The 24115-nt window shown below is 36.2% G+C and overlaps 1 protein-coding gene across 2 annotated transcripts in view; it reads right to left on the reverse strand.

Annotated features, from left to right (window-relative positions):
* Window positions 1-24115, reverse strand: part of CDH13 (cadherin 13) — a 459967-nt gene that overhangs the window by 127694 nt on the left and 308158 nt on the right. For both annotated transcript variants that reach the window (XM_065848060.2, XM_065848059.2), the window contains exon 7: window positions 11655-11833. In XM_065848060.2, coding sequence (XP_065704132.1) covers window positions 11655-11833 — 179 coding nt within the window. The remainder of the gene's footprint in view (window positions 1-11654; window positions 11834-24115) is intronic.

Below are 24115 nucleotides of genomic sequence, written 5' to 3' on the forward strand. Positions count from 1 at the left end.
TTTATTTCATCCCTTGGAGGCTGGGTCACTCTGTCTCAAGTGCGGAAAGCCACCATCTGTGATAGCCATGGCATAACTACCATCGGCCTCTGTGATATTTAGATTAAGATATTAATAGGAGAAACTCCTCTTATAGGAGGTCTGAAAGCTGAAAATGAAAGTATATTGGAAGAAAATTCAACTAGGACCTTTTAGTTCATTGGAAGACTGTGGAATGACTGTAAATTAACTTGCAGGGTTATAGAGACTTGTAGGTCCTATAAGGATATGGCTCCATAACTTTCCTTCAACATTTTTAAAGGAAATTCAGCTATAAAAAAAAGTGATAAACTTAAATTGAAATGGAACAGCATATCTAATTTTTACAGTCTAGTTACTGCTAATATCAAATATTCATTTCTCTCAACAAGCAGGTAACTATAGCAACAAACATAACGTGGCTGTATGTAAAAGTGCTGAGGAACAAAAAATAAAAAGGTAAAAACCTTTACATTTACCTCAGCTTTTAAATTTTTTCAACCTTCTTTAGAATTATCAGTACAGCTGCCAACTATTTAAAATATCTGCAAGTGATTAATTTATTAAAATATTATGGAGACACAACAACTTCTATATACACACAATGGGAAGAATCCCATTCCTCTCTGAAAACTGCAATCAAAAATAATTTCCAATTAAAATACATTCTGACAAGAAGAAGAAAATTAATTTAAATTTTAGCTCTAGGACGAAAGGAGAACGAGCAACGTCATGTTTCATTTTCTTCAGCCTGTCACTTCAATTCTCTTTTGCGGAGGACTTATTTTCAGATGATATAATTACAATCCTGAAATGGCAGTTTTAAATATACATGACAGATGTTTATTAAATTGAAATACATTTGGAATAAAATTTACTTCCGCTCCTCTTCACTGTAGAAGTGAAGGCCAGATTCTAGGGTCTCTTTTCTGTTGCAGTCCCTTAAAGTTGAAATATGTTCATGATTGTCAGAGGAATTATCCCTCATTTCAAAGATTGTGATTCTATCAGCACTACCACGCATTTCATCAGTAGCATCTATGTTGCCTGACCCATCTAAGTGTGCTTTCAAATTTTATGCAAGGCAACATCCTAGTATAAACACTATAAAGAAAAAACAAGGTGGCAAGGCTATTCAATTCTTATGTTGAAAATAACAGCTCATCTAAGGCAGTTTGTGGTCCAGTATTCTAAAAATCATGAATGAACAGTATCGGACAACATGGTCTGAAGTCATCTTAGTTGCTTGTCAAAACAGAAAAGTCAACATTCATAAATACTACTTCATGGTCCCATCAACCTGCAAGGCAGAATTCATATTTTAGATGGAGGTATCTGTTTGAAGATGGTGGTATAATATGGCACAAACTTAAAGTGTTTACAAATCACTCTTCTGAGTGAGCAATATCTTGCCTTAAGAGTGATTTATATATGGTCTTGAAGGAGTCAGCTTATACTTGTTCTGCAGGGAGAATGATGTTTTATGGATTTCCTCTCAAGGAAACTGAGTTTACCTTAGAAAAAAAAAAATTCCATGACACAAAACAGATCAAATTAAAGTTGTCAAAACCAAACTGCAAAAAGTAACCAGCAACACAGAATTATATGCATAAATGATGGCATTTTGATCACTGACAGACAATTCAGTGATCTTCCAGCAACGAAAAAAGAAAAAAAAACATCAATCATTTAGGGAACTTCCATAGCCATATCAAAAAAGTATATAATGTGCATAAAGACAAGGCTAGCCCTTCTGTGGTAAATTGAACCTCTTTAATTCTACAGTAATCAACTACATGATTGAATTACTTTATTTATGCTTTAGATTTTGAGCTTCTGAAATGTTTATATCTATATAATATGGATGTAATATCCACATTTACAACTAAAAACAGATTCAAAGGCTGTCACTAGTCTCTGTGGGATATTCCAGCTATATTTTAACTAAGATTTCAATTTTCATACTTTGCTTAATATATAAAAATTTAAAAAGGCAAAAAGTTACGTGAATGTATTACAAGTGAAACACTAGCGGATTCTCCAGCCCAAAAGTAAAGCAGAGGAGAATTTCATTAACATGAATCTTTACATGTATATGTGCTTAATTCAACAGTTTTTCCATCTCCAGGTCTCTGCAAAGGGATGTTTCTTCAGGATATTTCTCTATATTTACCCATGTTTACCTGTTCCAAGAACTAAATGCTACAATTAGACCCAATATATCAACATTATTCACATTCTGCCTTCACAGATTACCTTTTAATTGATTTCCTGAGCATATAAACAGAAAACTAAAAACTAATCTTATTCATTTAGCCTGAGGTTTGGTGTTTGTTTTAAACTTGAATGGAGTTTTATAAAGCCCTATAGTACAGACTGAGAACTATGGGATTTGGACACAACTAAATAGAGGAAAGCAACCTAACGCTTCACAGAAGCCAAAATACAATTACACTGAAAGTAAAAGTTCAGAATAAACCAACCCACATTTTAATTCATATTATTGTAGTTAGATACTCCAGCACAAAGAATAGAGTTAGGCAGAACTGGGAGAGAATTGTCTCACTGATGGCATTAAGATAAAATCTCCTACAAATCAGCATAGTTTAAATAATTCTTGCTACATACACTGTAAAAACAGAAAGTTAGAAGAAAACACGAAAGATAAAAGAAAGGAAAAATGAAATAAGAAAGATGAACTGTTATCTGATTGGCATTTGGGGAATCCAAAGTAACGTACCATCAATACCAGAGGAATTATCCCACAATAACAGCACAGAGAAATCCGAATTATACTAGTGGAACAATAAAAGTAACCCTATATGTATTTGACAAACCTATATATATATATGTATCTCTAAAAGGGTTAAGGAAGCTTTATAGCTATTCTTTTTTTTTTTTTTTTCCTTTTTGATATTAAACATTAATCTAAGGGTTTTCTTTATTTTCTCTTGGGAAGATGACCAGTCTGATTTCTGGCACTGGGTAAATCTCTCCCTTGCCAAGGGAGCATAGAGATGCACGTATGTTGGGTGAATTTTCAACAACATAAGGGTGAGGTGGTCATTACAGTCACAAGTACGTAAGTATGGATTTGATACTGCTCTTGACTAAAGAGATAGTTCTCAACTACTTGGTTTCCAAAGCTTTATTGTATTTCAAGAAAAGAAAGACTAACGATTGATTTTCATATTGAAACACACAAAACTTTGTCTCCTGAAGCATCTGTGGGATAACTCTTGTAGAGTCCCGAGTACTCTGAGCTGCAACTCCAACATAGCTAAGCAATTATTCCTATATTGACTTGGCAATAATTTCATTTGCTTTTTGGTACTAACTCTACTTGATTGATGCTGGTTGCAAACTGACTGCTTCCAGATGTTTTCCTTTTAAGATAAAAAATTCACAAAGTTTTTTTCAAGAATAAACTCCAGTACATCCTTAATACTTCTGTAACAAGGAGTTTGCCTTATCCTGACAGCAAAACTTTTCTGGAAAACAGGGATATTTAAAAAAAAAAAAGGGGGGGGGGGGGGCGGGGAGGATGTATTTGGATTAATCAATAGAGACTTCTACCTTTTGTAGGCATATCTCTTGATCCTAAGAAAGTATAAAAAAAGAAAAAAAAAAATAGACATTGAGAATCTTTCAGATTTTTCTCACCTTTTGACCCTTCCAATCCTCTTTCTCCCTAACTGAAATCATTGCCCCAGGTACCTACAAAATGCATGGTATCTTCCATTTAGTGCCCATCATACTAGCAGATAAGTGTCAGCATTTAGTAATTAACCAGCTCTCTCTGCAAAATCTGCATAGATTTTGTTTTAAGTACACCACCTCTTTTGCCTCTCAGACAGTCGTTTGTCACAGTGGGATTTTAACATCAAAATATCCATAGAGCTAATATTCCTTTCAACTTTTTAAATAAAGAAACTCTAGCCAAAAAAGATAACATTCCAGTTGTCAGCCTCTATTCAGAGTATATTGGCAGCTGATACCATGCTTTGTGTCACTCTTAGTGTCTTGAAGATGGTATTTTTTAAATCTCTCTGCCATACATCAATGCAAGAGAAACTCATGATGTCCAAATGAGTGACATGTCTAAAGGATCAGTAAACTATCTACCATAGGAACTACTGATACCAAAACTCCTAACCCAAAACATGAGAGGGAGAATATAAATATTTCCCTGTGCAGCTACAGAGAATTGCAATTTTAAAAAAATCATATTCACATCTTCTTGTAGAAAAATAGGAGATTTTCCAAAAAGTAAGCTATGACAGGAGTATATATTTTAAAATGATGCTTGGGTCATCTGTAGTTGAGCATTACCTGTTTTTCATCCTATGGTGGATAGCACACCAAGGAAAGAAGAGCTAGCAGCCTATCTGAGAAATAAATCCAAGATCTCCATGAAGAGCTGGGAATGCTCTTTTTTCTTCCCCCAGTATCAGTGAAAGCAAGTAGAAAAATATTCTTCAAGAGACAGCCTGAGATTTCACATGGTTCATCTGCACAGAGGAGGGAAACTTGTCCCCACGGAAGCTCTGTCTGTTAAGCGGTTATTTATTTATCCCACCTGCAATCTACAGTTTAAGAAGCTGAGGCAGTATATATAGCGATTTCCCCCGTTTATATTGGATGAAGTTGTAAAGGAGCAGCTACACGTGGACAGTAGCTTATGGTTTTATTTTATCCACAGGTAGGATTCTTACATGTTGTGCTTATTGTTGTCATTTATCTGCCTTGTGATCTTGATATCATATTCACTGTCCAGAAGGAGTCAGTAATACTGTGCCTAAATGGTTGCCTGTGAGGTTCCCAATGTGATATATTCATCTCTCACAGATTTTTATAGAAAAGAAAATCTCATCACTATTATTGTCAGATAATTTTCTGTGTTTTTCTTTTTAACCCAAAATCTGACTATCAAACTATGTGTTGAATTAAACGAAAGTAGGAACAGATTGTAACAATGTAAGGAAAGATTTGCAGAAATTCTACTGCTACAGCTTTATGCAGATCAAACTTTTTTTTTTTTTTAAATGAACAATATTTCTCATGCTCTGGTAATGGGAATATTTACTATTCCTAACCTGAATGATATTAGTTATATTTTCATGTATAATTTTTATTTTTATTTTTATTTACCTTTTTTGCACAGCCTCTCCCAAGATTTAAGAATGGCTTCATGAGCTTTCTCATCAAAAACATAATAGGAATCAAAGAATACATCTAGTAAAATGAGATTCTAACTGAAGACATTTAAGACCAAATGCTGGAAAGTTCATCATAAACTTAACTGTAAATATGTGTTTACATCTCACAAGCACTTTCCATCTCTTTGTCCATCTGTTGATAAATTAGCATTATAACCAGCAACTTTCTTCTCCACGTGTTTCTACTTTCTTAATATTTGAGATAAAACAGAACATGGAATCATGTCTGAAAAGAGACTGAAGACCCACCACTCTTCTCTGACCACAGACCCACTGCTCCTCATGTTTACAGGCATGAGAAACCATAGTGTAAGGAATGCATTAATCAAGGCAAAGGGGTGAATGCTTGCTTATCTTGTATTTTAAGCAAAAAATAAATGAGGTATTGCCATATCAGTCACTAAAAACCACCAAACCATACAAATTGAGGTCCAGCTATGAAATTTACTATATTGCAAAACAAGTTAAAGGTGTGCAAGTGGGAATTCTGTCAGAGAAGACAAGACAAAATGATACAATTATTCCAGCTCAGAGCTGATATGCTCCAAGGTATACGCCCTCCCACAATCACTGTAAATATGAATATTTTAGAGGTTAATATGAAGATCAAATGTGGAATGCATTTGCTGAAAAGATTAATATCTTTTCATTAAAAATGAGAGTGCACTGTTGGTTCAGCATTTGCATTTAGATCGAGTAAGTAATAAGTATATTGACTGCTTAAGACACATATCTCCAAAATGGAAAATATGTATAAAGAGGGCAGCGTCCATCTGCAGAAGTGGACAAGCTTTTTCTGTTTCCTACTGCTACCCCTTCAGAGAACTTAAGCCCTATCAACAAGAACACTGTGATTTACTTATCATAGCAGAACTGGTTGCATAATGTAAAGAATGTTTCCACAAGCATTCACTCCTCCGTGTGACCAGTGGATTGGTGAATATATATCGGTGAGCTGCTGTTGGCTTGAAAAATTGCTAGCTACTGTACAGCCATTCATCAACGTATGGACAGGAATGGGTATTTGCGAGTTGTTATACACCGTATTTTGTTGCAGTTGTTGTTTAAAGCTTGGAGCCATCCAGTGAAGCAGGAGGCTCAGCCAGCTATTACATTATTACAAGCGGTCCACGTAAACATGAGCAGGATGGGCTAACATAACTTCAGATTTTTCAGAGTTTATGGCATTTGGTTCTCAGCTCCATGTTTCCCACTCACAAAGAAAGAGAAAGGTATATATATGACTCAAATAACGGGAGACTGATGCACCAAGATGGTTCAAACGGTTACAGAACACAGTCTCACTGGGGAACTCACTTTTAACTGAATCCAGCCCAGGGTTACTCAGAATCACAGAATACTTGAATCGGTTTACTTGAGGCGTTCAAAAACATATGTGACAACTCATAGTCCAGCACGCAGCAGATATCTCAAACTATTTGTTAACTTTAATTCAAATTCAGCACAGCAGTTCCTATCTAAAGCAAAAGCATATTGCTCCTCAAACTGTGAGAAGTAAATATTTCACTTAAGCAAATGTGGCAGTAGCTTTCTTGTAGTGCTTTAGTCATATAAAATTTATACAATTCATACAGTTACTTTCCTGCAGAGCAGAGGGGTCTGTAACCCTGGCAAAACAGCACTGTGGGTAAGCGGAAAAACTGATTACCAATCCATACAGGAAATTTAAGAGTTGATTCTACAAGACTACAAGCATTTTCTCCTCCTATGCACATGAGGAGCGTTATATTTCTTCCACTGCAGGGAAGTGTCACTTTGAAGTGGACTCTCCATCCCTGAAATACAAAATTCAGGACATTTCCTCAATGTTTCTTTCTTCTTTTTTTCTTCTTCTTCCCCCAACCTTTTTTTTTTTTTAATTTTTTCCTCTTTTTTTCTGTTGTGCTCTATGTCAGGTCATTCAGATCATACACTTTGATGGAGGGCATCCTTCTCCTCTGAATTTATGAATCAAAATGTATTCTCCGATAGATGTCTGGAGGTATAATTTGCCCCCTAACACTCTTCAATCTTTATTGCTGACACATTCAAGGATGCCTAACTCCCACAAGAAAAAGAAAGAAAAAAACCAACAAACCACATTAATCTTCAAAAATACATCCTTACCTGCCTTCTGAAAATGAAAATGGACGTTCTTTGAGAAATTACCTGAGCTTTCCTGCAAACTCTTAGAATCATGCACTTCTGGAAACAATTTTCTATCTAAAAAATTTATGAATAAAAATACACTGGTATGTAACTACAAACCCTGTATGGTGCTAAGTCTTTCCTTGAAGGCATGAAGCGCTCAGCTTCCCTCAGCAGATGTCAATGGAAATCAAAAGCACTCAGCAGTTGCTGGATGTCATCTGTGGGATTCCTACACACATTTTTTCTGCACAGAGGAGAGAATGACTTTTTCTACTTAAGACTTTTGTAGGTGATATTATATTACAGAAATAGTTCCAAAGCACACGCTGTCACCCATCTATTTTAAATCAAACACCCGTTCAATTACTACCAAAGCTAAAAAAATAAAATAGGTAGGTTGGGGATCTGAAAGCAGAGAGGTAACTCAAAGAAAAGACTGAAGAAAACCTTTCTATTTCTAGGTATGAAAGAAAGAAAACAACTCTAAACAGAGAGTGATGCCATTAACATGACATATTCCTTCTGCTTCCTTCAGCCTTTCAAGCAGAGGTCACTTACACCTGGGACTGTTCCCATCTCCACACCCTCAGTTTAGCAAAAGCCCTAATAAATGCCAGACATGGAAAAATGGATTTTCAAGTCTTGCAAGAATTTAACAAAATTGTCTTTACTTGGAGCTGATCCTAAGTAGCTAAAAGAACATGCAGATGCACAGTTTGAGGTTCACCAGCAACAAGTTAATTCTTTATTTTCCCTTTCTTTTAAATTGTGTCTTATTTTTAAGAAGTGACTACTTCGAATTCATTTTTAATTCTGAATTATTACTAGAAAAAAATGTTTTATTTTCATCTCCTTAAAATCAGTATTAACCTAGAGGTTTATTTATACATGTTAAGATTCTCAAAAATATATTCAATTGGATAGAAAAACTGATCTCTCTAGATGGTGCAACTTCATTTTACTATAGGGAAAATACCTGTATTTTGATTGTTTGCACCAAAACACGAATTTTTGAGGCTACGCCATAGCAAATTTTCTGAAAATGTTGAAGCACAGAAAAATAATATGGACTATACAGTCTGTGTAAAACCTGCCAGACGCCCTGTATCTTTGGATCTCAGTATCTCTCAGTAGGCAACACCCCCAGTCTACTTTTCCCTCTGATACACACACATGAAAAAAATTATACTTAAAATTAAAAACAAACAAACAAACAAACAAAAAGACCCAAACAATTTATATTCTGTTAACTTGTTTTAAATGAAATGGAAAGTTTCCCAAAAGCATCAAGATCCAAGCAGTGGTAAAACTTATTAAAAGAGAAGAAAAATATCAGTAATTTTAATCTCTGTTTTAATTTACTTTAAAACAGTTCACATGAACCTCTGGTGTGTGTACATATGATTAACAAGAAATAGTTTTCTTCCTTCTTCATGTCCATCCTATAGAAATTTTTATCTTAATTGGTGTCTAGGGCTCATACAGTTCTAAACAGTATACCTAACAAGAAACAACTAAGAATAATTCACTTTTGACAGGTACTCACTTTAAAGATTTAAACAGAAAATAAATAGATCTAGAAAAGGACATAAAAATCATAGGCAATTGATCCAATTTAAAGTTCAAGTAAAATCTACGAGAAGTTGCTGGTTTGAATTAGTAGCCATGAATAATCAGACTCAGCAGGACCCATTTTTCCAGTTTCTAGAGGTGTGGAATTTCCCAGCAGAAATGCACCTTTTTGTCCAACCCCATATAAATACTGGGTGTACCTTCATGAGCTTCACCCAGTTACCTGCTGACTCAGATCCCAGTCATCAAAAACAACCAGCTGAGTTGTTCATCACCTATTCTCTTTTCCAGGCAACGGCAAACATTAATGAAAAACCTCGCTGTTCCCTAGGCCTCTCTGCTACAGTATGTTCTCCACTGTAACCTCATCTGGGTGTTCCTGCTCTGGCAGGGGGATTGGACTGGATGAGCTTCTGAGCTTCCAATCCCTAACATTCTGTGACTCTGTGACATGCCAACAAAAGAAGGGTAAGAAGGTAAAAGCATTCCTCTTGTCTGTTCACAATACTGTTTCATACAATGCTTCTCTCCAAGCATCATATCTAGATTTTTTTTATCCTCTGATGTTACACACCTAGTAGCAAGGGTTTCAGGGGAAACCACATTTCTTTGTCCCATGCCTCTACAATGCAGTTCATAGAAGACTGTGATAAATAGCCAAAACATTTAAGATCTACAAAGGTTCTTGAGGTAAAATACAATAACAATAAGGCACTAATATCAGCTGATATCCCACAGAGTAGTGGCAAATAGTGCTCCCTCCTGCCCACCAGCTTTCGAGCATACTGCAAGTCACTTCTTTAAGCCCCATGATATGCAGGTACCTTATTCCCTGAGTAGTAACTAGACAGACATTTCCTCCTCCAGATGTTACTCCCATCTCTCTCTACCTTAGGCAGACTATTCTTTTACAATAATTCAATTTCATGACCTACATAGAAATACATAAGAGTAATTTATAAGTTTCAAGATTATGTGGGTACCCAGAATTGTTCAGAACAGGATCATTGGGCCACTTGTCCATAAAAGCTGCTGCTATGGTTAAAAAAAGAAGTTATACATCTTTGACCACGAATGGCTAATTCTGTAGATATAAAAAAGGAGACACAACTACCAGTTTCTACACAAGACATACATAAGAGGGAAGAGGGAAAAGAGGTTAAACCTACAAAGATGACAAAGCATCTCATGAAGAAATGGAAAACAATACTTTCTCTCAAGCATTTCACCTGACAAGACAATATTAGATTGGATTTTAACTGCAGATAATGCTTGTTTTTAGTGTTAAGATTTTACACAGCCCTACATTGTGGCTCATAAAACACACAGCATTTGCAGCAGCAACAAAAATTACTTTGCAGTTTCAACAAGACTGCAGATTGCCATGTCACCTTCAAAGTAAAGGTATTGAATTTACTATTATTAAAAATCATGAGGAATTCAGATCTTACTGTCAGGATATACTACCCAGCTGTAATATTCATTCGATTGAGGCCAAACTTCTTGTATGGACAGCATCATTATTTCATGAATCACCAGTGACCTTTGGAAGATACTAGGAAAAGCAGGCATGTTCATTCCCTTCTATTGATTTTCTAATTTTGAGTAAATTGGTTTAATCTGGGGAGCGGTTATCTATTAGGAATAAAACTGACTTTAGAAAACAGCATAAAGCTTTTGAACTGAAACAATGAATTCAGAAGCAAAACTTGAGGCAAAAAGGTAGTGATTATATACATCTTAACTTGGGCGTGATTCTGTGGGCAGCCACACAAGTGTGACAGAATTGGAACCTCTCTAAACTGAAGTGGTATGGGCATCATTTTCATTTTGCTAAAATGAAAAATAACATGCTGAATTCGAGACATTGGACAGTCCTGAATCTTAGAAGACAAATTCAGTAAATCAAAAAAAGAAAGAAGAACAATTTGGTCGTCTCCAGGAACTTAAGAGCTCACAGGGCTATGTAACTGAAAGAAATGGAGATTATAGAGTAACTGTTTAAGTCATCATTGTATTGGTGCCAAGTTCTCATATTTTCTGATAACTAGATCTTTGTCTTAACAGATTTGCTCTACTTTATTATCTTCTGAACATGAAATGATCATATGTAAGCTTTCTTTGCTGTCAATTTATGCTCTCATAATGTTAGTGATCTACAGTAAACACAGATTTTAGTACTATGGTAATCCACCTTAGAATCACATGCAGACTACCTGTCCCTTTACTATTCCTTTTTTCTATTTTCATTTTTTGCCTATAGGATACCAAGTTAATTAGTCTATTAAGTCCACTCAACATAAAGAAATTTCTAGAAAAGGATTTAAAGCACCAAACTGCACAAAGCTCATAGCAAGGTGTATGTACAACTAGGTTTGGGGCTTTTTCTACCTCCAAACCATTTACTGGTAACTCTAAGTTGAATTCCACTTATCCCAAAGATCTTTGCTCTCGCCATCCAACACTAAATGTCTTGCCCACAAATTACGAACTGCTAGATTTATAAATATTGACCAGAGCATTTAGCTTCTTAAGCCCAACCAATAAATAAAGAGAACTTTTAAGAGGTTCCTTAGAGTTGAACCTCTGAATCCTCACCCCCACAATCCTCTGAAGCTCTTTTCACGTCACAAAAGAAGACTATAGGCACAAACATTAAAATATCAGACAGGCAACAGGAAAATGTTCACTTACCTCACGATCCAAAAGCACAGGTGACACCACTGTAACGATATCTCCCTTTTCTGGGTCAATGTAGAACATATTTGGAGATGGTTTGGTAGGTGTCTGTTTGAGGATGTTGTACCGCAGAAGAGCGTTGTCTGTGCTGGAGTCGTCAGCGTCAAACGCCGTCATACGCATCACAGTCGTTCCTAAGGGAAACGCAAGCAGACAACAGAACACAGTTACCAAGACCATGTGAAATTCTGCTGCCACATGTGAGCACCAGGTGGGTATAATACATCATTATCTCATCAAGGCCACTAAGTAGCTTCACCTGATATTTACACTGTACTCGTATTTGTGGTATTTTCACTTGCTCATGAGCCAACAAAAAACTAGTGTTTCTGGTTTGCAGTACACATAAGACTCTAGCATAAGTTCCCCATATTTGAATGCTTTGTTTCCATTCAGATTAATTGTTTTTCACTAAATGAACTACAGACGTATCTTTTTCACTTAAAATTCTACAAGTAGAGCATCTACAGGATATTTATAATGAAGATGACAATGCTGAAATAAGAAAGATCTTTGTTTTCACTTTAAAGTCTTGTACAGTTTCAGAATGGTTGAACATTCTAATTTCTGTCAGTAAGAAACTTTGTAATGATTAAAGCCTACATTATTATCATTTCAATTTGTACAAATTTATGTGCTTATTGTATCAGCCTCAACTAGAAAGAAAAAAAAAAAGCACCTCTATTGCCAGGCTATGCTTCAAGTGATGGAGGCTTTTTTTTTTTAAACATACAAATGCTATAACATACTGTTCTGCTACAGGGTGCAATAAGGTAAATGCTCTTGACTGTACAGATTCCTAAATGATGTACAGAAGAAAAAACTCTTCTTCTAAATCACAGTTACTACAGGGAGGACTGAGATGCTGCCAGTTCTCTCCTTAGCTGGTGGAACACGTACCCCCGCATCACAGGATCAAGTGTTTTCCTTTCCCTTAGACACACACACCAGAGCACTGAAACCATATTATCTAATGTGTGAACTGCGACATCACAGTTATTTATAATTCTTTGTCAGAGATTATTTCTTATGTGGTGGCTAACCCTTTATTTTCTCCTATAGGCCTTTGGTGGGCAAGTATCATTTTAAAATATGCTGATGAAAAACACTTCAAATACAACATTTTCATTTCTTAACAGATCTGTAAGATCATATAATCTGTTCTCAGTGTGAACACAGCTTTTAGAGGCAAAACAGCCGTAAGTGACTAAAATTTTCTGATATAGACAAAACCTAAGGAATTACATTGGAAGATCCTGCAGAACAGAAACATGTATCATTCATGTACAATGATAAACAGTAATTTTATATTCTTTGTGAAGGTCTTGAAGCACAGATCACTTAAAACTCAAATAAAAACCAAACAAATAAAAACAAACCCAGCTTCACTTATAGCCTGACATAACAACTGCCTGGTTCACTGTTAAACAAACACAACTGCCTTGTTATATATGTTTCTTATTTTTTTTCCTGCTTTTTATTTTGCTGCACTTCCCAAAGTACAAAGTATTGCCGCTTGTTGTAGTGACCTTGAATATAAGCTCTCAAAGGTTTTTCTTCATTGCTACTTCAGGCAAAGTTACCCCCTTGAGAAAAATAACAGAGATCTGACAGCATGTTGGTTTTATTCACCAGTGATTAAAGGTCAGACAGCTCAAAAAGAAGCTTACCACTGGATACCATGCCATGTTTTCCAATATTACAAGATGATCCTAGCCCTGATATTTTCACCTACTTTGTTTGAGACTTCTTCAGAAGAAAAAAGAGCAGCTTTCTTGTTTTGAAAAATGAAGATTCACCCTCTTTTCACAAGTACAACACAATGTGTTATTTTTTTGATATATATCACATTTCAAGGAGATTATTTATATTCATATTAGATAATGTGTTTCATGAAGATCTCCTAAGTCACAAGACTTCAGTGAAATAATGAGAATTAAGGCAAATCTTCAAGAATGACCAAGTAGAAGTGAAATTCAATGCGTTTCGGTACACAACTCTCTCCACAAAAATACAATACACTCCAGTACTTTAGACTCTATTTTAAATGAATATACAGTTGCTGCCATTATTAATCTATTAGAGGAGTTCATGCTCAGCATAGATTCAGAAACTGATTAAAATATATTCTCAGGTAGTATTTATATAGTCGCCCTATACAGCCCCACTGAAATATTCCTGATGATAAGAATGTGAAGGCACTTGTAGATTTTAAGATCTGATGTAAACCCCTGAATCTCTAGTTACTCTAGCATAAAACTGGCTTAATACAAAAGCTGAATATGATTCTGATTTGCCAGATGCAGTTCTTTAACCTTTCAACTCACTGGACATTTTCTTGTTCCGTACAATCATTCCTCTGGTGCATACGGATAAGCAATTCCAGTAACCCAGAAGAGCAGAATTTGACATTCATTTTGCATAGAGATGCTAGCTCCAGGAGCAAAGCTGTAGCGAATTAGATCCATTTGTTTCTGTGCTGCTGCTGTCAAAAGTTTTGAGATATTGGTTTTTAGCTACCATCAAAGTGGCATTTACGTTTAAGTAAATGTTAGTCTATTCTCATGAGTTAATAAAACAGATGTAAAAACGCACATTAAATTTGCGGTTGTCTTTAGACGTCATTATGCATTAATATAGTCTATATAGGGTTCTACTGGTTTCTGTTCATGTAAATCAATACAGAAAACTAATCTTTCTAAACATCACCTATATGCTCGCATTGCTACAACAACCACAGGAGCTGCTGAACACTGTCTGAAAACAAAACCGAAGCCCTTGCACTGAGCTGAACATTAGTGCTGGGCTTCTGCAGCCATCCTGAGAATGGCTTGTCCTATGAAACTTATCCCTTTATGCTCCTGCGCTCACAAACAGGCTTGCAAACTAACCAGAGTTCGACATTGTCCGTTCCTTTCAAAGCACAGTGGTATCTTCTATGTTCTATTCCATTAAAACAAAACAAACAAGACCCCCTACACAGGGGAAAAAAAAAACAACAGTAGAATGGGCTAGTATTTGTGGTTGGTGCCTCAAAAACCACAACAGCTGTAAACTGGCAGCTAAAACACATTCTGGGAACCTTTTGGAGACATCCGATAACGACATTTCCAGGGAAGAACTTTCCCGTCCTAGTTGAAGTGTTCACAGAGAGAGCAGACATGACCACACATTTGGGACTGGACCACCACAAAAGACAATGTTTGTAGAGATCTCTTTCCTAAAAATACAGTGATACAATTTTTTATTTTACATCTTGCCCAAAAGAGTTTAATTCAAGATGCGTGCTTCTTCAGTATTACCCCTTCATCATAAAGTTTTATTCTTCATAAAAGATTCATTTCCCCAGACCCATAAACTGACTACTTCTAATTCAGTGTCATTTTATAAATACTTCCTTTCCTGGCATCAATCACATGCAGCTGGCTTTCAAACCACAAAACAACAGCTTGCTACATTATCATGTTAAACAATATATATTAACTTATCAAGCTGAGGAAGAAATGTCTGCAAAATCAGCAACTTTATAGTTCTGATGATGATGTGCAGATACTCATTGAGGTAGTCTCTCAGTAAAGGTATAGTTATGGCTCGATATATTTCAATATTCATGGTTTATTTGTCACACCTTCTGGGCAGTTTCTCTATTACCATAATCACTCAAAACCTCTGCTTGCACCTCCCAGAGTTCCTCATTGATCAGACTTATATCCCACCAGCCAAGCCGTTGCTCCAGAGGCTGCAGCTCTCAATCTGCTGATTGCTCATTTGGCCTGTAAATTGGATTGGAAATATTGGCAAAAAAACTCTCCTTAGGCATGAAGAAGTAAAACACAATGCTTGCAGAATTTTGTGGTGATTGGAGCAGATGGTTCCTTGGGAAAAGCTATTTGGCATTTCGTTATTTACCTCTTAATAACCTATTAACTTTTTTTTTTTTCTTTTTCCCTTTTCCCTCTCTCTCAAGACTACAAAAGAACATGGTGAACAGTTCAGCTGGTAGATGAGATGATTTCTAACCTCCCATCCCTTTGATTTATTTATTACATTCAGCTGCTGGCTTAACAAAAATGACTGGTATGTAGTGGAAGTGAGGCCTATTTCTAGCTTGATTAAACATGAACGAATATCTTAAGCCTAAAGTCTTAAAATATGACTTTGAATCTAATATTAAGATACTATCCAGTTTAAGGACTCAACAGTTTTAACTTCATGACAGCTACAGTGCTCAAAAACTTCACACTGGAATTTTCTCATGTTATTTTCAGTCTTTTTGTGAGTCTCCAGTGTATGTTGAAGATGTTAAATATTTTCTACATCTGCTACAGAAAGGGAAGGGTTTACTTTTCTAATTAAAGTGACTGGATTGCTGAGTTTTATTCCTATTTTTTTTCATAAGTTCAGATATATCTCTGTACGTTGATAATAATCAGTTGCACAATGGTATACTTTCAAAAAGTAAAGGTATTTTAACCCAAGAACGAGAAAAAAGAATGAAAAATTGGATGAAAAACGAAGAAATCAAGAGGGTTGCCTATATCTCTAGAGAACATTAAATGTATTGCTACAGGAAAAAAAAAAACACACCAACTTTCAGAAAACGGAGGAAAGGAATATACTGTTCTGACTACTGTGCTCATTGTAACTAATTACGTTTGACTGTCATTTTGTGCTTTAAAGACAACAAGCCCCAGGGAAACAAAACAAATATAAGAAAAAAGGTCTATTACGGCTCCAATCAAGTGCATTTGAATTGCAACTGTAGTTATTAACTTATGCGTCTTATTAAAAACTTGAAGGCCAACAGAGAAGACATTTAGTAAGAATTAATGAGTTCAGTCTTAGCATATTGTGTATTTGTATAGGGTAATAATTTTCAACCCTGCAGGACTTTTGCACATTTTCTATTTACATGTCTGGCAAATTCAGGATATGTGTATACTTTTCAAAGTAGAGTTTAGATAGCATCACTGGGCATGCCAAAGTATTACAGTCAGCATGAGTGGAGAGATGCAGCTCTGAACCATCAACTGTAGAATGAATAATAAACAAACTTCTGTTGATACACAAAAGAAACTTCAGTAATGTTAAGCAGAGATGAAGACCTATCAAGAATTGCCACCATCTATAGAGAGTTCACGCAGTCAGAAAACATATAAATTGAAAAAGAAAGAATGGGTCATTCCTAGTTGAACATTATGACAAAACAGTAAGGATGTATGGCCGGGTCAGCCATACTAGCAATACTAGTATTTAACCTTTTTTCTCATCCGTATCACAGTTGTTTTAGTAGAATAAATTGTTCAGTGCTGGGATTTCTTGAGAGTGAGTTATATACAGTATGGTCCCTGTAGGATAAAGCATCACATGACTGAAAACAATGTTAAGAGTTTTCAGGTATCTACTGCTCCAGGTAAGACATTGATATAAGAAATGTCAGTAAATGAATTTGCATTACTTGAGTTTATGTGATGTGGATGCTACTTTGACATATTGTGCTTTGTCTGTAGTGTTATGACTATTTATTTCTCTAGTGTAAAATTTTGGAGTAAAAACAGTGAAAATTATTAGCCTCACTGACCAGTATATACCAGGCTATGAGATTTTGTGGTAGCATATGTACAATTAAACTTGTGCTCTACTGTGTGCAAACACAAGAAATTATGAAGCAAATTAAAAAAAAAGCATTATTTATCCTTTCATAATATTAAGGTCACCACTCAATGGTCCCCAATTGGGATGACATTTTAGACACTATGCAGGCTTCCCACACACACAAAAATTACTTGTAGTCTTTGCATTTGTCTGATAGACTACAGATAGCATGAAATAGGCAGTTGCATGAGGAGTAAAATCAAGGAAGTTTCATTTCCTATCTGGTATTGTCCAAAGGCTCATCTCCTGGATAGGCAACGTGATGTCTTAGAGGGGTTAAACTCAGTCATTCTCTTAGCAGGACCATTAACAAGATCTTTTTCTCCTCCTTTATTTTCATGAGACTTACATGAATTTAAAGTACTGCTTCAGACAACTTTACCCCCATGAGAAAATTAGTGGAAACTGAGTGATGAGTTCAAAAGTTTTGAGGGACAGACAGCCAGACAGATGGGTAGAAGCACATTTGAAAGTTAACTTATTCAGATGGCTTCTTGTTTTTATGTGCCAGTTACTTTTCATCACACATTTATATCAAACTCAAAAGCAAAAACTATTCTCAAGCAGTCAGTCCATCAAGGGAAAGCAATAGGCTGGTTTTGCTCTATGCCGACTGTACTACTTTTAAGCTTCCCCCTTGTCTGAACATATACAGGTATAGAAGTAACAACAGAAACCTTGACATGCAGTGACATAGCTATTAAAAGCTTTTATGTAAGAGAAACAGGGCTGGTTGGTGGAAATGTTCTCCTGTATTTCAGAGTACATGTCAAACTCCTCAACTTTAAAAAAAAAAAAAAAAAAGTTTAAAAATCACATTTAAAAAGTAAAAGGGTTTTATATTTTAACACACAAGATTCCTGAGAATTAAAGTGCTGTGATGTGTTCCTGAACCAAGTTTATCCTTTCTTAAATGTGAATATAAACCTTCAGACATTAGGAACAAGGGAAATAGTAGAGGAGAGGAACAGTGACTGCTCTGCTGCTGTTAGAAGCTCCTCACCAAATTATATCTACTATAACTCCATTTTCCCTTAAACAGTTCACCGAGTTCTACTTGACATCATTGTGATCTTGTCAGGAAACACATCTTCCTTGCTTAGACAGGGGGAAGTCTTCACACTTGTTTGCTTACAGCCTTCAGATGGACAGGAAACTACAAAATCAGTGAAAGAAGACTTCAAAAAATAGAGCTGTAGATGAAAAACATTTCTCCTTTTTCCAGAGACGAACAGGCTTCAGACTTATGCAAATTTGGTTCAATTTTTTCTTAACTGGGATTCTGCCTAAGTTCTGGATCAGTAGAAAAAAAAAATGTCTCTTATGTCTGCTTCCCTTTTGACCAGTGAAGTCTATTAAGAAAAGGCATGAATTACTTCTTGGATCATGACCACAAGCTATAAAAAGTCCCACTGTTCTAATATTCTAACTGCCAATTCATAACATAATCTTATATGTCAGATAATTCATAAAGCAATATAACACATTCTCTTGAAGTCAATTGTTTAATGTAAATGATGATATGCAGTGAACATCTCACAGCAGGCGGATATGACAGAACAGTGATTTATGTGTGAAAGAATAGCTATTAAACTTACAAAGAGTAAGGTTCAGCCCTACGCACACTCAGAAAACACAGAGGACCCACATTTTCTCTGAAGCTTGGCTAGCACTAGAAGTCTGCTATAAAAAATCACAGGAAATAAAGACTAGACGGGACATGGAGTCATCATTAAATTCATCTCCCCTCAAAACAATGCAGGACCACTCTTGGAAAGATACAGAAGAATACCGGTTTCTTTTCTGAAAACCTCAAATGAAGACATTTCCACAATCCGCATGTAACTTATCACCATGACAAATGCATTTGGCAAACACCTGCCAGAAAGCAACCTCAGGTCCTAAGAGCAGGTAGATCAATGCCCAAAATAAGCAGCTAAACTCCAGGTCACCAGGTCACCAGTGGACGTGGAGGATGCCAAGCTCTTTCCTCACCTTTTATAAAACTACCCAAGATAAGACTCAGCATCTCTTGCCTAGACTGACTTGCTCATTCACTCAGGCCTTTCATCTGAACTTATTGACAGCTGAAATGTTTTGTCAGAGATGCTCACAACACATAAGATTCACCATGCTGTTTTCCCAGTTCCCGTGCAAAATTGGAATTGCCTGCAATCATTCAAATTTGATTTCAGACGTATACAAGTTGTTTAAATGCAGATGCAAACTTTATAGTCAAGAAAGCTAAGCAGAGAGCTTACTAAAAATATATATCCTGCACTTATCTCTGGTTTATAATCCAAATGTCTTCTTTTAGCTTTTCTCTACCTTTTCTTTAGCAGTTTCCCTTTCTTCTCCTCTTCCCTGTTTATCTGGGTGGCATAGTTCTGGCTAGAGCAATGCAAATTGCTAATAGACAGAAATTTTTAAAGTAACGCAAATATATAAAGTCTGATGTAAATTTCATATCCCAAAATACCCATGAGAAATTACCTTTCAACTGTGGTAGAAAGCTTTCCCTAAATCTCAAGACAGAAAATCAGACAAAATTAGATTAATCATTTAGTTTTCTCCACCCCAAAAATAAGTTAATATCCAGTTTCTCCTAGCCTCTAAGCAGAGAGGGATTCTTCATCAAGATAAATGAAAAAAATAAAATGGATGTTTCAAAGATTTCACTAAGGTTAGTAGAAAAGGATTGTCAATTATTTGCATTCTGAACTTCTGGGAGAGAACTGGCCATCTGTCACTTCAAAGCCACTTTCACCTTGTCCCCATCCAGCCCTGCCAAGAAGAGTTAGTGTCCTGAGTACTTACAGGAATGGCAAAAAAGAAGAACAGCTCTTCTCTTAGCCCTTATTAAACAAAACACAGATAACCATGGGGAACCTACTTCACATTCACCTTCCCGCCAGGCCACAGAAGTCTCTGAATTTGGAGCTCTAGCAACACGTACCAGGCTCCTGGAGCCAAGGAAATACCCTGCACATACTCCAGCCCACAACCCTTCACAGCACCATGTCCTTTGGACGGAAACTTGGGTGCACTGGTAGAGTGGGAGCAACAGCACTGGAGACATGGGGCTGTGAAGACATACCTTGGGTTGAGAAAGAATCAAGGTAACACTTTGGACTGCTATTATTATTATTGTTATTATTACTATTTATTATTATTTTCTTTGTTTTTAATGGAGAAATCCTGTGCCAATAACAGCACCAACATAGAGATGTTTTTCAGTCATATTTCGATTTAGCCTAAAACTGTTTGTAAGGCAGGAGGGAAACTAGCTAAATAAGTTCTGGAAATGAAAGAGATCAGTGCCAAATAGAGAGTTTAAATCAGTAGTATATTGAAATCTAATAACACTTTGAAAATGAAAAGGAAATGAGAGGAATATATTTCCTTTCATTCCAACAACAAATTATTTCAATGTGAGGGGGAAAAAAGCAACGTAATGTATTGACAGTGCGTGCCTTTTTGTTTTTAAATACCATAAAAATACAGTCTGTGGAATAGGTAGTAAGAAAGCCAAGCTACATACACTGTGTGCATACTCTGCATTAGGACTCATTCAAGGACAACAACAAGATAGAGAGCTTTTTCTAAGAAGGTAATATTTTCACAAATCAGGGCCACACTTCATAGATGGAAGAACCACCTACTTTTGTAAAGGGATAGACTGGTTTCTTAAAAATATCTTATAAGAAAGGCAGCAATTGCGCTCCCCTATCTCAGTGGGCTTTAATCAAAACCACGTCATTACTCTACAGAAACCACTTTAGACTACTCTTCTATGTCCAAGTAAGGTACACTGGCATCCTTCCTGATTAAAAGGTAATAATATTACATTTTAATAAGATCTCCCTGTGCAAGCTCAATCTTCCCTGATTAGAAATGGGTTTTGAGACAGTGAGCCAGCATTTCTGTTGATCTAAATCAGCCCAGCACTGTTAAAGCAAAGATTTATATTAGGTGAGGCTATGGAATATGGGAATGACCTTGAAGGTCTGTACTAGGTATACACAGCATTGCATTGCTTTTATTCCCTTTCTACTTTCCTAATTTCTCACTTATGTATATGTGAAATGAAAGAGAAAAGCAAAAGCATGACCTGTGCACCGTTTTCATACCTCTTTTCTGTTAGAACTTTCTCCTTCTTGCTACCAGCAACTTAACACAAGTATCTTTTTTTTTTTTCACATGGATATGGGATAATGATAAGACATCAATATACACGTCATCAGTAACTGCACTTTAGAAGTCATCTTTGTTCTTTGCCTGTTTAACTAATATGAACTGGGTATGCATTAATCTCACTTTACAAAGTGAGGATATAATTTAAATACCTGTCCTTGTTATCCAGGATTCTGTCACTGTGATTCTCACCATCTACTTTCAATCCAAAATTAATCCACATAGGCCAAGGGTGTTTCAATATTACAAAAGTAGTGCAAATGAAAGAAGAATCAGACCTCAGGACAAGGAGGTAAATAGTTTTATATTGTTTCTAGCTTCATCTGTAGGAATCAGACCACACACTTATTCTGATGTATGATTTCTTATCTGCATTGATTTCATAGTCCAGTCCTAGTCATTTTATCTATTAGATATTTCAATGTTTTTATCTGAAGGGTGTTTCTGTCTTAATACAGGACCTTTTGAGGTGAGTTTTGGTTTTTGTTCCCTTCTCCCTTAGATGAACTACTGGATAAATAATTTCGTTGACCTCCCACTTTCTCCTCTGCCGAAGTTATTAAAATTCATCCAGCCCAGACAATATTTCATAATGAACTTCTTCACTGCTAGACCCAATAAACGAATTAGGCAACTACTCCTTGTTCTTCATCAAGAGAATTGCATTGAGTCCATTGCATTTTCTAGATAAATCATACCAAAGATGCACTAATTCCTTTTAGAACTACAAACAGGAGTGGAATATGTGATTGTAAGCTCTCAGACTTAGTATTGAACAAATCCTTACAGAGTATCATAAGATACATCTTGCCAAGATATCCTTTCACTTAAAAAGAATTCATTCTTTCCCCGCACGTTCCTCTGAACCAAGTTCAATGACTTCCCACAGTAAAGCAGTCCACAATGAGGAAGGATCAACACAATCATTTATTCTGGAAACCTAGATTTCGAATCGGTCAGCCTTTAAATCAAGCCCACGGCAGCAACTCATTCCCTAATAGCATTCTAGAATAATAAAAGATGGAATTTTTTTCAGCCATTTCCTCATCTTGAGATTGAAGTATCTGCGTCTGCATATAGAAATCTTTGCAGCCCTACTCAAAATCCTCCTTTTTGGTTAAATTAAATGTTAAAGCTATGGATATCCAAATTTCATAAATGATTCAGATGCTGAAAAAGTATGCGCTATGATTTTAAAGCAGGTTCTTTGAAAATATCTTATAAATCACAGGTTTCAAAAACTCTATCCACATGTGTAACAAGAATACACTTTGGGGTGTGTGGTATACGTTTTCAGTAGGGGTCTTGATATTCTTTCCTGAATTAAGTCACTAATTTCAGCAAGTTTGGGGTTAGACAGTGTGTTTAATTTCAGTCATCAGTTACAGTCATTTTAGGCTCAGATATCTAGTCTTTTAAGTTTAAGTCACTGAAGAGGGAGTGGCGATTTTGGATGCAGTTCATCCCCTTCTAAGCTAAATACCTAAGAAAAGTGAGATGAAGCATCTTTAGAACTGATTAATTCTGAAGGAAATCTAACTTAGCAAAGATATCAAACTCCCGGGTGTTTACAATAGGTGATACTGCTCCTATTAATCCTGCCCCTCACTACAGATGTGGAAAACAGGGTCAGAAGAAAATAATTCCCCTGTACTTCCTTTCTAGTATCACACACTCCAGAAGACTTTTTCTTTCCCACTTCATGCCTACTTACAGCTGAAGGGACACATGCCAGTCTGCACCAACACTTGACCCTTGAAAAGTGGAGGTCTGCAGGATTAACAGCAGGCCACGATATCACTGTTCTCACTCCTTTAGAATTGATGCGTCATGTTAGGAAAGGACCCGAAGCAACAAAACAAGTTATTTTAACTTTGTGTGCAATTGATTTAGTATTGAAAGGGCTACATTATGTCTCTGCAGAGAAAATATGGGTATGGAAAAGGCTCTGTGTGTCATAAAACATCTAAATATTGACCGTTGAACTTCTTAATGTAAAATTAATAATTAAGCACAGAGCAGTTTACGATATATCACTGTCAGCAACTGGATACTTGGAGATCATAAAGATTTGTGGAGCTGTGTGCAAATATAGAGTCATTAAGTCATAGGCTTGTTCAAGCATATTTATACATATGCACATATTCTTTCACAGCCCAAAGAACACAAGTATCAGTCACTGCTCTATTGTGTCAAGAAGGAAGAGCCAGAAACAGATTTTATATGACAGCACACTTCTATCTTTCCATCAAATAGTTTTGCACAGCCCTTAACCTGAACACACTTGAACCTCAGGTGGGTGACATGGCTTGCAGGGAACTGATTTCAGCTACTAAAACCTCCTAATTCAATGAGCCCTTTTTCCTTCATGTCTCTCCACCATGTCTTGGCTTAGCTGAGGAGAAAAGTAGGTTTGTGCCTCAACTCTCCAAGCTGGCTGGCGAGGATGTAAATAAAGCTGAGGGCTATAAACTGTATCTAAAGACTGCTCATAAGCTCTCCTTCTACCATGACTTTCACTGCTCCCTGGTTTCAAAGCTGAGATTCTCAGCTTACAGAGAACTTCG

This window comes from Patagioenas fasciata, chromosome 13 (assembly GCF_037038585.1).
Source record: "Patagioenas fasciata isolate bPatFas1 chromosome 13, bPatFas1.hap1, whole genome shotgun sequence".
Taxonomy (NCBI): Eukaryota; Metazoa; Chordata; class Aves; order Columbiformes; family Columbidae; genus Patagioenas; species Patagioenas fasciata.